Source organism: Pleurodeles waltl, chromosome 12 (genome assembly GCF_031143425.1).
Source record: "Pleurodeles waltl isolate 20211129_DDA chromosome 12, aPleWal1.hap1.20221129, whole genome shotgun sequence".
NCBI lineage: Eukaryota > Metazoa > Chordata > Amphibia > Caudata > Salamandridae > Pleurodeles > Pleurodeles waltl.
Genome location: NC_090451.1, coordinates 71132604 through 71145689, shown reverse-complemented (window position 1 = coordinate 71145689; position 13086 = coordinate 71132604). Strand labels below are relative to the sequence as shown.

General features: G+C 45.9%; 1 protein-coding gene across 1 annotated transcript in view; it reads left to right on the top strand.

The window, feature by feature from the left end:
- The window catches only part of LOC138268028 (unconventional myosin-Vb-like), a 160552-nt gene that overhangs the window by 80146 nt on the left and 67320 nt on the right, over positions 1-13086 (top strand). Inside the window, exons 15-20 of the mRNA XM_069217350.1 lie at positions 5081-5236; positions 6080-6177; positions 7631-7717; positions 8071-8182; positions 10091-10308; positions 11050-11206. Of these exons, the coding sequence (XP_069073451.1) occupies positions 5081-5236; positions 6080-6177; positions 7631-7717; positions 8071-8182; positions 10091-10308; positions 11050-11206 (828 nt within the window). The remainder of the gene's footprint in view (positions 1-5080; positions 5237-6079; positions 6178-7630; positions 7718-8070; positions 8183-10090; positions 10309-11049; positions 11207-13086) is intronic.

Genomic DNA, 13086 nt, shown 5'->3' with positions numbered 1-13086 from the left:
AAAAAGGTTCGGTGCAGTTTTAGGTTTGGGGGGAAAACTACAAATTAGCCTTGTCCAAGTCCCACATCGGGGCAAAAATACTTGAAACAACTTCAGGTTATCAATCCCAAATCCAAATTGACATGGTCTATGAAGTAGAACCCTCCAAGAGGGAACTGAGAGACCTCCAGTGGACCTTGTAGGAACCTCATGGTGAGTTAATCTCCCATAAAGCATATTGGAAATGCTTAAAACCTCATCCACCAGAATGTGCGCTTTTGATTTCTCCCTTCCACGGTCATGGCCCTGCCTGTACCATTCAACCGCAGTCGTAGAGCCTTGAAGCCTAGAGGGGATCCAAGCTCCAGCTAAACCACTAACCTGAAAGCAACACGTGTGATCAAAGCTCACCAAGGCTTCCCCATCACTACCGGACCAACAAAGACCAGAGGACCTTGCTTGTTCGTGTGGAGCGGGCTTTTGCCTTTCTGTCATTCGTTTGGAATGTCTCATCAATTTGTCATCTTGTGATCTGAAAGACTTCTTGAAACCCTTGAGGATTTGTTAAAATGGAGACGTCATGAAGACTGACATCCAAGTGAAAGGTCACTGGAAAAACTGCTTTAAGAATTTAATAGTGCTCATCCCACAGTCACTGCTTCGGGTCTTCAGAGTTGTCATGAGCTCTGGCATTGATTTAAATGTATTCTGGTGATTGGTGTAGGAGGCTGGCTCGGTTTATGGTGTACACTTATGATGTGGCACCCTATACTGAGTCCAGACAACAATTTGTGATAGTGAACAGGTGTCCAGATAGCAGAAGCTCTCCAGTGGTAGCTGAGGCGAGCAGCTGAAGCATATCCAGGAGGAAAGAACTTGCAATGCTACAGTAGTCAGATGGTAACTCAGAAGAAAGTATCACATAAGTGTTGCAAAAATAAAGGATACTTTACAACCGCACTACTACTAGGCTAGCATTGATATCATATCTACACACAATATGTACAGAAAATAACCACCAGAAATGGCATAAAAATACACCGGGCCCTATGGGAGGGCCAAACCATATACTAAAAAAGTGGAATGTGAAATAGTGAACCCAACCAAGGTAAGTGTGGAAGTTAGCTTAGGGCTGGGGGTAGATAGAAACACCAGACATAAGTACGGTAAGTGTCACTAGTCACCAGGTGCAAGGTAGTTACCCACCCATTCGTCCCATAAGCTAACATAGAGAGTTGTGGTTGGAGTTCGTGGGATTCAGGGCCCTTCCCATTAAACCCCGAGCAAACTAGCAGACAAGAGGAAGGTTGGAGAGTGCCCCCACCCCAGGATTCCCAGAAGACAGGGGTACCCGCACCAGGGACTCAAATACAGAGGGGAGAAGGGACTCTCTCTGAAGTCAGTGGATGCCTTAGATTGTCCAGCTGCTGTCATGACCTGTGGACCAGGCTGGCGGAACCCAGGGACGGCTTCTGGACATGGAGGACCTGCAAAGGAAGGTGATAGAGCCCAGCACCCTTGGAGGTGCCCAGGTGGTGTAGGTGGCAATGCCCACCCTCCTAGAGGTGAAGTTCCTGCAAGTTGGTGGAAGAAGTTGTCCAGCTGCGGGGTCCAGGGGCTGCAGAAGATCCCAGGAGTTGCCTACAAGCTCTCCCTCGATGGTTGCTGGATTGCAGGAGGGTTAGTGACCAGCCAGGTTACCAACAATCACTGGCAAATGCAAGCAGGAGCTGGAGAAGTGCTTGCAAAGTTTTGGGGACCAACAAGTAGAGACTCTACCCTTGTGGGGGAGTCAGGGCTCTTCCTCAGCATGCAGGAAGGCCAGGAGAAGTCGATAGAGCCCCCATGAGTGACCCACAAGTGATAGACACAAGGAGGCCTCACCAGCACAACAAAACAGAAATCCCACGTTGCAGGAGTTGCAGGACATGGGCTGAACTTCGAGCTGCAGAGTGCTGGAGGCTGGGTTTTATTGGTGCCTGAAGATCTCTTGGAGGAAGAGTCAACAAGCCTTGGCCAGTGCAACAGTTGTGGTGCACAGGGGTTCCAGTTCAGTGTCAGGAACATGGGCTTACAGTCTACCAAGTTGTTCAGAAGATAAGCAGGACCCAGATGATGTCACAGACTCACCACCTGTGAAGCAGAGCCTTTCAGTGTTTGTGGAACAGCAGACCCCATCAGCCAGTTGACGGTATCTTGAGGTGCCTGAGATTCCTTTGTGCTTCCAGGTGCAAACAGAGTCCTTGTGACCCTGGAGGATGCACAGCCTTGGATGTTGCAGAATTCCTGCAGGATCTGGAGAAACAATGTTGCAATGGGAGCCTTCCCACCAGAAGCAGACATGTTTCGGTTCCAAAGCAGACCAGCAGTGGTTCCACAGGGCAGGAGCAGATGATATGTTGCATAGAGTTCCTTGGAGAGTCTTGCCCAACGAATCCGAGAACCCACTCGCCGGGGATCCCTTAAGTAACCCTCTGAAATGACCCACCTATCAGAGCGGGTCAGGGACATCTGCCTGGCCTAACCAGCCAGATGGTCCCAGGGGCCTCTGCTCATCTTATTTTCAAGATGGCAAAATCAAGTGGCCACCTGGCAGAGCTCTGTGCACCTCCCCAGGGGAGGAGCTGGACAGGTGGGTGGTCACTTCCCTGTCCTTTGTGTAGTTTCACACCAGAGAGGGAACCGGAGGTTCCTGAACTGGTGCAAACCAGATTATGTAAGGAAGGCCTCAGATGTACCCTTCAAAGCAGACTGGTGGTGCTCAGAGGCCACCCCACCCCTTAGACAACTAATACACAGGGGGAGGTGGTTACACCTCTCCCTTGCAGGAAATCCTTTGTTCTACCTCTCCGGTGGTGAAAGGTGCATGCACCCTTTTACGCAGGCTGCAATGGCAGACCTGAAGATACAGTTCTCCTTTTAAGCCACTTCCACCCATCTTGGACCTCCGCAAGAAAGAGTTCAGTGGGAGGTGGAGTGCAGTATTTGACGAAAATGACGGCTAACGGTGTGGGGTGGGACATTGATGCACTTTTTAGATAGCAAATATTGTGGACACATGTCGTTTTAAGGTTTGACTTGTATGCGGTGGTAGTTGGATAATGCGAAAGGGTGTTAGGGGAAATGTGCCCCCCCCCTCTTCTTCTCCCACATAAAATCAAGTTTCACTACCACCTCACCAGCCAAACCTTAAAAGGAGGCGTTAAAAAGTGTGAAATGTAGACACCGGTTCACATTTTTTTCATGCTTCCGTGATCTAGGTGGGCCTAACTCAATGAATGTTTTTTTTTTTTTAACCTAATCGGCAAGAAACCTCATTCGTATTTCCACAAATTAAAATTTTCCCATCAGCAATGAACGTAATTTCCACTAGAGAGCGCTAAAGTCACGCTTCCTTATCCTCCATTTATTTCGTCGGTTTTTACACCTCGTTTTACCGTCGTAGACGGGTTGAAGTTTACAGGTTGTCGGATTCCTTGACGGACCCACCGAGATACGCTCAATACCCCACTATGAATGTGTTCTGGGGCCAGTCCGTCGCCCCAGTTTCAAGGCACTGCAGCGTTCAAACACGTATTTAGCGACCTTATTGTTGGAAGGACGGTCATCAAAACGCTTTGGCAGTCTTGATCTGGCTGTAGTGTGCTGCTAACACATACAAACACATACACAAATGATGTGTATATGCATGCATATTTACCTGTTAGCTTTGCCAATGCTGCAAAGTGCACTCAAAGTATTGCTCTCTGTGTAAAATGTTTATACAGATAAAGATTTTAATGTGGCAAACAGTGTGATGATGACTGAGTGTACCGTTCAGGTGTAAAGTAGTCCGCCACGCACTGAGATGGAAACCATTCATAAAAGGTGTAATAATACAGGAAACGGCCAATAGCATGAAGTGAGAGACAGATGCTCATCCAGGCAGAACCACAGCCCGCTCTATGGATATCTTGCAACAGTGGGTCTTGCACAAAGTGACGCTATTCTACTATACCCATATAAGGGAAAATAACAACGAAAGAAGTTTGTAAGTTCACATTTGTACATGACACTACATGGACCTTTTTTAGGGTCGTGCGCACAAGCGCTCTGTCCCTGTTGTAATCTCTCTTTGGGCTTCTAACCACGCCCATGTCACGCCTGTCACTTTGATAGTTTTGCGGGCTTGCCTTTTAAAATCCGCTTGATTTCATTAGTGAAAGGCATGCATACGTCATGCCTTTTCCAGTGTTTATCCTTACGCACCGAGCGCACCAGCCAACTACTGAAAACATGCGAGGCTCCATGTTTTCCGCCTGGTTTCTGCACTACTTTATCTTTTTATTTTCCACGCAGCGCGATCGGGCTTTGGTTTTCAATTTCAGTGCAATTGCGCTGGGTTTTAAATAGTGCGATCACGCTCATTTATTTTCTTTCAATTTATGTGGCAAGAAAAGTCCGGTTAGGAGTTTACAACACTAATAGTTCTAACTTGAGCAAATGCGATACCCGTCGCATTGCAAATGCTTGTTTTAGGTGCTGGCTGTGCGACTGATGGCTGGGTGGAGGCGGTTTTGGGAGATGGTCATTGGTGGGGGGGTACGGTGTGTGTGTTTTTTTGTTGTTGTTGTTTTTTGTGTGTTTCTGGACTGTTTGTTAGAAGGATGGTTCTCCTGGCAGATACACTGGGGCTGTAACCAACAAAATCCCTGCGTAGAGAATATACGACTGTTCATCAGAGCCAGCAGGTTAAAAAGTATGGCGTAAACTGCCCTTATTGGAAGACCGTCGTACTGCAGCGCCTTGGACCAGAGCTATATATGTAGTGACTGGGGATGCATGGATGGTGGGTTTGGAGCGATGGGGTCTGAAGTTGCTACAGCTAAAGAGTTATAAGCAGTCAGATCTTACTGCAGCACTCCCCATGTCCAGCCCTGTTGTTTGCATTGATGCGCTGTTCTAACAGAGAAGGTGCAGAAACTGGGAGTCCGTTCAGTCACAATTAGACAGAAAATGCCCATTCCAGGTAAATAACTTATTTTCTTCACCTTCCAGGGGATCAGCAGGGTAGGGTTGTTTTTTAATGTTGTTCATTCTTTGCTTCCTACTTTTGTGTCAGTCCAAGCTGGTGGCCGAACTTTTCAAAGACGAAGAGCAGGAGCAACCCTTGCCGCTAGCGTTTGGGAAGGCCCCACTAGCTAAGATGACCGTACGCGCCTTCCGGCGATCAGTGCCCGCAGCCAACAAGGAGCACCGGAAGACCATCGGCTCTCAGGTGCGGCGAGTTTGCAAGTGGTGGGGACCTTGGGCAAGGATCGACTTTTGAATTATTTGAGAGGAAGTTAGTTTCTAAAGTTGTGGTGAGTTCCTCTGAAGAGGATGTAAGCATCTGAGAGCTTCCTGAAGAATGACCGTTCTGATGTCCATTCTTGGGGAGGCTTTGTCCTGGCGCTGGTTTGTCACTTGCCAAGAATCAGACCATACTAGAGGTTTTGATGGACCCCTTGGGGCCTGCTTTATGCATCGGTGTCCATTAAACATGAACTATAGAGAAAAGAAGCCTGCATTGACAGGTATGGAGGAGAACATGCCATAGATGTACACAGGGTTCTACCCAAGAATGACTTTACTGAAATAAGAATACGGAATCCATATATACCCATTTCCTACATGGGCTGATTATGGTGATAAAACACTTTAGAAATACTGAGTACCACACCCCCTGGAGGTATTTGTATTTTTTTATAATGCAATTCAATTTTATTATAATGCAATTCAATTTTGAGATGATCTTTCCCAGTGAATGGGGGATGCGCGAATCCTTGGTAGTTACTTTGTTCTTTACATAGAATTCGGGTGAACTTTGTAATGTTTAAGTTGAGAACAAACTTGCATGTTTAAGTCTTTAATGCAATACTGCAAAGAAATATTGAAAATGTGAGTCCGTGCCAAGGGATAGAAAGCTAATCCTTAATATTTTATTTCTGCTATGGCTGTTAAGTTATTACAGTAAATATAAAAGTACACAGTAATCATTAGAAATTTGATTGTTAGGAATGTGAGTGCTTGTTAAAAGTTGCTCTGTGGCTTATATTCCCCACTTCTTTACTTTTTGTAGTTTCGCGCGTCCTTGCATCAGCTCATGGTGACCCTGAACTCCACAACCCCTCACTACGTGCGTTGTATCAAACCCAACGACGAGAAGCTGCCCTTTGTGTAAGTACTGCGCGCTCTGGGCGGGAGGCGAGGGTTTTGCACCGCCTGTAACATACGCAGGCTGTACTTTATTAAAGTCCTTGGCTCCTTTATGAAGGGCGGTCTGCGTTGGAGGACGGCGGAGTAGTGCACATATATGGATGCCCCACTATGCGGTTAGAGTTCAGTGGTACACGCACGAGAAAACCTGTATTTTTAAGTCTCTAGTATATCCTCATTTCAACATAACGAGCTCCATTGTGTATAGATTGTTTGGATTTCTTAAATTTATTTTGCTCGGTTTCCTTTGCTTCCATATACTCAGTATCAATAGTACTCTGACCTACTCTGGAAGTTTCTCCAAATGGTCCATTATTTTGCAAGTTGAAAACATTCCTAATAGCCTAACTAGCTCTTTAAACAAATGCTGAAGAGCTAGTTTTATAGAGTTGTGATGGTCCAGTATTTGTGTGCAATCTTTATCTGGGAAAGTTTACCCTAGAAATTACAACTGTTATCTGCTATGAAGGTTGCAGCTGATCACAGTATTGATGCATCACAAAGTAATTCAGAGCATACTGCACACTTTCTGGGAAGGGATACATTGTGTAAATTTCTTGTAGTGTGACATGTAGTGCTTGTGGACTGAGCATCGGTGATCTGTGGTGAAAGGCGGGATCCATTGAGGCAGGAGCTGGATGTACATTAGCACAAAGAGTTATTTAATTTCCTCAATCTCACTCTTGGAGTAGCAGAGATTGTTGCCCTGAAGAACACCAATCGCACAGGCAGAAGTACCGCAAACTTCCTCTCATATGTATGTGTAACATGTGCAGCACTAAATAACTGATTGAATGTCCTCTCAAGCACCGAGCATGTGCAGCACTGGCCGCTGCAGCGGTCCCTGCCTTCCTTAGACGCACAGCGGTGCAGGTAAACCACGAGTAGCAGTCGTGGAGATGTGATACGCCAAGCGCAGCGGCAACAGCAGTGAAAGTATCTCTCGACCCCAGCAGAGGCTTCTGCAGCGGATTCTGCACTTACCATAACCCTTCCAGCACCAAGCTGGCTTGGCACTAGCTGTCTCATCGCAAGTTTCCCTAGAAGAAAAGATGGTAAACACTCCGTAGCGGCAAAACATTGTCTCGCCCACAGAATGATGGAGTGTGCGTGCAGTAGCCACGCAAGCATCCCCTGGTATCTGCAACAGATGCATCACCACTGCAGATGTCCTATGCTGCAGCAGTACAAGGCACGTGCACGCGCACACGTGCATGCACACTTGTAGGTACACACACATGTATGTAGACACACGTGTCTAGAGCAGATGCGCGCTCTCTCCTAATATACAGAACAGGCACAGCAAGCAGCGCGTGCTCCCTTTCTCTGACGGTCCCTTTGGCACGGCTGTGGATCATCTGTCCCACTCTGCTGGCTGTGATATGATTTTTTTGTTGTGTTTTTCTTCTTGCAGGTTCAGCCCTCATCGAGCAGTTCAGCAACTCAGGGCCTGTGGAGTGCTGGAAACGGTGCGCATCAGTGCCGCTGGCTACCCATCCAGGTAAGAACGTCTCCAAGGGGTGTCCAGAGGTGCCAGGGCTCGTGCCACTGTGACTATGCACATGGGCAGTAAAGATCATAACCATGCCAGGCTTTTCTATGCCACTAGCGCACCTGTGTAATAAGCACATAGTTCCTTGCAGGGCATGTGCTGCTTTCATCAACCTTTCCATTGGGGTGGCCTTCTTTGCTGCATATGTACTTCTGAATCTAATAATGACTTTATTTTTGGTAAGCTACTTGCCAGGACTGCCCAACTGTCCCAGGGCATGCATGCAACCTTCACAGTACTCTTGTGCGTTGAGAGCAAGCTTGTAAACATAGTCTCTGGTCTTCCATTCTGCCCCTTTGCAGATGGTCCTACTCGGAGTTCTTCAGCCGGTACCGGGTTCTGATGCGGGTGAAAGACCTTGCACTGGGAGATGAGAAACTAGTCTGCAAGCAGCTCCTGAAACAGCTTCTCAAGGTGAGGCATACTGCTGCATCAGTGTTTGTACACTGCAAATGTGCAATAGTCCGAACTCCTTGAACTGTCACGAAGCCATGTCATTGTCCCTATCAACCAACCTTCTATGTGACGCCATTCAAAAACGTTTGCGGTGTTCAGTGAAAATGTTCTGAATATCTTGGAAGACTTCTCATCTCGAAGAGTCTGTCATTGTTTCAGTCTCCAACCCAACCTCCCTTCTACTGCCTGCCTGTTTTAAGGGTTTTTTCTTTTGCTTCTACAACATGATTATTAGAATGTAACCAGTTCATCATGGTTATTTTTTCTATAATTTATGTGGATTTTATAATTGATTATCTGTAGTGTTTTTCTTTTTTTTTTTACCTAGGTTATGTTTGCTGATGGCAATGGAAAAAATCTGTGTTTTCACCTAGGATAAGATATGGGGATTGGAATACCAAATGGGCTCCCAGTCTTTACTCTGGCCATTGCTTTCGGTACAAAGGTTTCTATAGTTTGCAGGATTAGAAGAGACCAGGGAAGCGGGAAGGAAAAACGCATGGGCTCATAAATTCCAGTCTTGACTCAAGCCTTTGTCCCCTGATCTGACAATGTTCACGCGCTGTATTTCCAGCAATTATTCTAATAAAATAAAAAAATAAACAAAAAAATAATCTTAAAAGAAAATGGAAGAGGCCAGCCCCGTTTCCGTTGCTTAAAGCATCCCGTGCAGTTTGTGTCGGATGAACAAGGATCCTCTTACATGGCCTGCGTTGCACTCTCGCGTGTTGACACATGAATAATTTCAAGGGAATGATATAGCCCTTTCATGACCTGTTATATATAAATGTGTCCTAAAATGCATTGGGATGTATAGAAACCCTGGCAGGGAAAGGCTTTAATTTGGCCAAGCCAGCGCATTCTGGTCCACTCAGTCTTAAGGTTTCTGTCACTGTAAACCATATTTAAGAAAATTCTTCTAATACTTTTTATGTTCTGTGTTGATCAGAGTAGGACTGCCAAGGTGGGCTGCACACTGCTTCATAATCCGTTTTGTTTCCAGTACTGGTGTTTGTATGTGATCTAAACTAATAGTAGTTCACTCCAAAATAGACATTTATTTTCCTCTCCTCAGTCAAGTCTGTGAAACACGTCCAGATATTATTACTCTTATAAATTGTCCATAATGGCTGCAAATGAAAATGCAGATTTGAAGAATATATGTACCAGAATGCATCAGGGTCACGCTGGTTGCCAATGGAACCTTCAAATGCGGTCCTATGAGAATGCTTCTTAGCACTTTAAAAGTTATGTTAAATAAAATGGAGTTAGTGAAGAAGGAAATTTGGAACCTGTCCGACCTATGAAGAAAAGCGCCTTGGTTCCAGAAGGATTCTCCCTGATACCCCTTCCCCCAAGGAGCTGTAAGAGGGAGTGGGATGAATGAGCCCTGTTGGAGGAAGGACTGCTGCACAAAGTCTGATGGCCATGGAGTGAGATCACAGGGTCATGTTTGAATCGCATTAGCACATTAGGACCCCCAACCAACCCTGAAGCTGTAGTTTCCCTTGAGCTGGATGGAGCCTTGAACCATCTTGGTGACCCCATCAGGGGCTGTGTTGGATTACTCCCATCTGCAGCCCTCTGGATAGCGGATTGTGTAATCCAAACCTGCTTGGATTGAAGGAAACCTCCCTTTTTCTCCAGACGGGCTTGTAAAGCTTGGTAGCAAGAACTAAGGCCCTCCGACCTGGAAAGCAAGCACATCGATGAAGGACAGACTTGGCTCAATTTTATTCCTGGCACGCTGTGAATCCTTCAAAGTCACACTTTATTTAAAATTAATTTCCTGCTTCTATAAATCATTGTATATATGTATGTTGAATTTAAAGGAAAAAAAAGAAAACATTTTCTCTGTTTTGTCAGGATCCAGACCATTACCAGTACCAGTTTGGAACCACAAAGATCTTCTTCCGTGCTGGGCAAGTGGCGTACCTGGAGAAGCTGCGTGCAGATAAGCTGCGGAAGGCTTGCATCCTCATTCAGAAGACCCTAAAGGGCTGTGTCGTGAGGAAGAGATACCTTCGAGTACGTGAAGCCACCACCACCCTCCAGAGGCACGTCAGGGGCTTCCTAGCCAGGAGGTAAGAGCAGGCTTGAAGGGCACTGGTGAGAGGGTTTCCCAGAAGAGACGGACGATCCATTCCATTTCTGGCCTTCTGTTGACAAGCCCTGAAATCTGGCATTTAGACAAATCGAATCACTTAACGTGCACGAAGACTACAACTCCTAGAATGTATTTAACTGTTCACTGAAAGCCCACACCTCTAATATGGTGTCTATAGTGAATTAAGTCATTACTTAACTTGCAATGGGTGCAGAGAGGAAGAGTCAGGGTGCAACTAGAGAAATGTAACTTTGGTATCAGGAATGTATCATTCATGTAGGTAGAGATGACCAGAACGCAGTGCCGTAGTATCTGGTCTCAATGTAGATGAAGCAGCTTCTCCTATTGGTCTTGTGACCGTGCACTTTGTCCCGCTGACGTTAATGCAGCTCGCCTCATTAGGAATGCACTTCTTGCGATTCCTTTTATGCATCTCTAATCCTTGCCTTCCTCCAGCTGGCCTTGATGCCAGTGACACACCTCCCTCCGTCGGCACGTGCGGCGGGTAATGCACCTCCCCCTGTCCCGCTGGGTGTGATGCAGTAATGCGCTCACCCTCCTGCTGCCCTTGATGCAGGAACCGCATCTCCTTCCTTGCCTTTGTTTATGATGTTGGTGAGGCACCTGCCTCCAAAGACCGTGAGGTAGAGGATGGCGCCTTTAGTTTCCCCCTGATTTGGCTTCATCGCTCTGCTGACACTTGTTTCTCTATGCACAGATTAGCCCAACACTTACGGCGATCGAAGGCTGCAGTGACCCTGCAGAAGCAATGGAGGATGATGCTGGTGAGGAGGCTCTTCCTACTGCTCCGCGCTGCAGCCCTGACAATCCAGGCCTATGCCCGGGGCCTGTTCGCCAGGCGACTGTATAATCAGGTAGCTCCTTTCCCAGTGTTCTATCATGATGTGTGGGCATGTGGACGGGGGTCTTCTGGGACCAGTAGGCGGTGGGCGAGACATGGTTTCTCTGCAGGGAATGTTACCTGGGCACATTTGGCATCCTGGGGGCTGGTGGCTTTCTTGGCATCTACTGCAGGGATCAGGTGTCCGGATTACCTTGGCACCATGTGAGTAGGAGTGTGGACTTCTGGAACAGAAAGAGTATTTTTGGCCTGGCCGGCATGTCTGCGGGACCATGGACACCACTTTATTGTCATTTGACTTCTACTGCTCTCTGAACAGGCTGATCTGTATCTGAGCATCAAGCAGAGCCACAGTAGAGGGAATGAAGGCACCAAAGCAACCAGAAAAATGAATTGATAAGGAATTTAAGGGGTTACAAAATGGGAGACCATGATGCTTACGCATGTGTAGGGGCTCCGCATCCCAGAATCTGTGTTCTAGAACAGAAAGTGACCGGTCACATTGTGCCTGTCTCCATATCCTGTGAGCTGTGGTATTCTTTCATCCTCAAGGTTCACCCGGCTCATGTCTTTGTTCAGACTTGGCGTGTGTCCATTAAGTTCACTTTTGTTGGAAATTTGTTGGACAGCACTCGAGGGCCTTGCTTGCGCACTCACCTAGCTCAGTGGTTTATTTAAAATGAAACTCTGGGTGGGGGGGGAGGAGGACATTTCACTGTATATTTAGCTCACATTTCGTGATGACCAGGGTGGAGTGTTGTACATTTGTGTAAGTGTCTTATGAAAAACATCCTCTAATCTGGCCTCTGTAATGTACACGTTATCCACTGATTTATTTGATCTACACAGAGCTAAATTATCCTTTACGTGCCCTGAAGAAATCAGAGGTAGAATTTGGACATAATACGAGCGGAACTAATGAAAGTGTTAGAACATTAAATAGAAATCAGCCTAGTTTAATCCAAATCCAGTCTGGTTAGAAAGTGCTAAAGATTTAGGGCGTGTGTTATTGCAAAGATATTTTTTTTCCCTAAACCTTTGAAAAGTTCATTTTTTTTTTTTTTCAGAAGTTGCAATGTGTCTCGCTATGCTATGCTCACTTGAAAATCATACCTTTGCAACAATTTATGGTGCTGTTCTTCTATACAATACTATGCATACAAAAGCACCACACAAGGCGAGCATGCATGGAATAAACTCTTCATGACTTTTGTAGCTTCGAGCGGCACAAATTTAGAAGAAGTTATCTTACAATGCTATCTGATTTATCTCACAAGCGCAGAAAAACGTTTTACAGAAGTAGGCAAATGTAAACCTGAAAACTTTTCAAACGTAAGTTAAGGCCCTCCTAAGTATATTAAAATTCTTAGAAAGAATGGCCAAAAATGGAGGGCCGCACCGGTTATTGGAACAGAAAACTTTTCAACTGTTCTCAACTTTAGGGAACCAAACTTTCTCACAGCCTACCTGATTTTTCCCATTGTTCCCGCCCACACCAGTGGGATCTTCTAATTTTGCAGCATTGATAATGTATTCCTAGCAAAGTAGATGGTCGGATAGCCCATTGGTAGTGGCATCTCAAAGTTTAATTTTAGGGGTGACACACAGGGTCAGAAAAAACTGTTGGGGCCATCTATAACTTGCAGATGCAAAGAGTGTGTATGTATATTTCTTGTCCCCTTCCTTCCCAGTTCAGCCATTCATTCTCCCTTAATCTCTTATTGCTTTCTTTCCAGTTATTACTTTTGTCAATACTTCTTCAATTTTCATGTTCTTTAATTATCACATCTCTATTTTCTTTGCACCCTAGGTTTTCTTTCACTTACTTCCCCCGGAGCCCAGTCTCTTCTGCAGATTCAGCTAAACCGCTCTAGAAGTGCATTATGTTTTTTC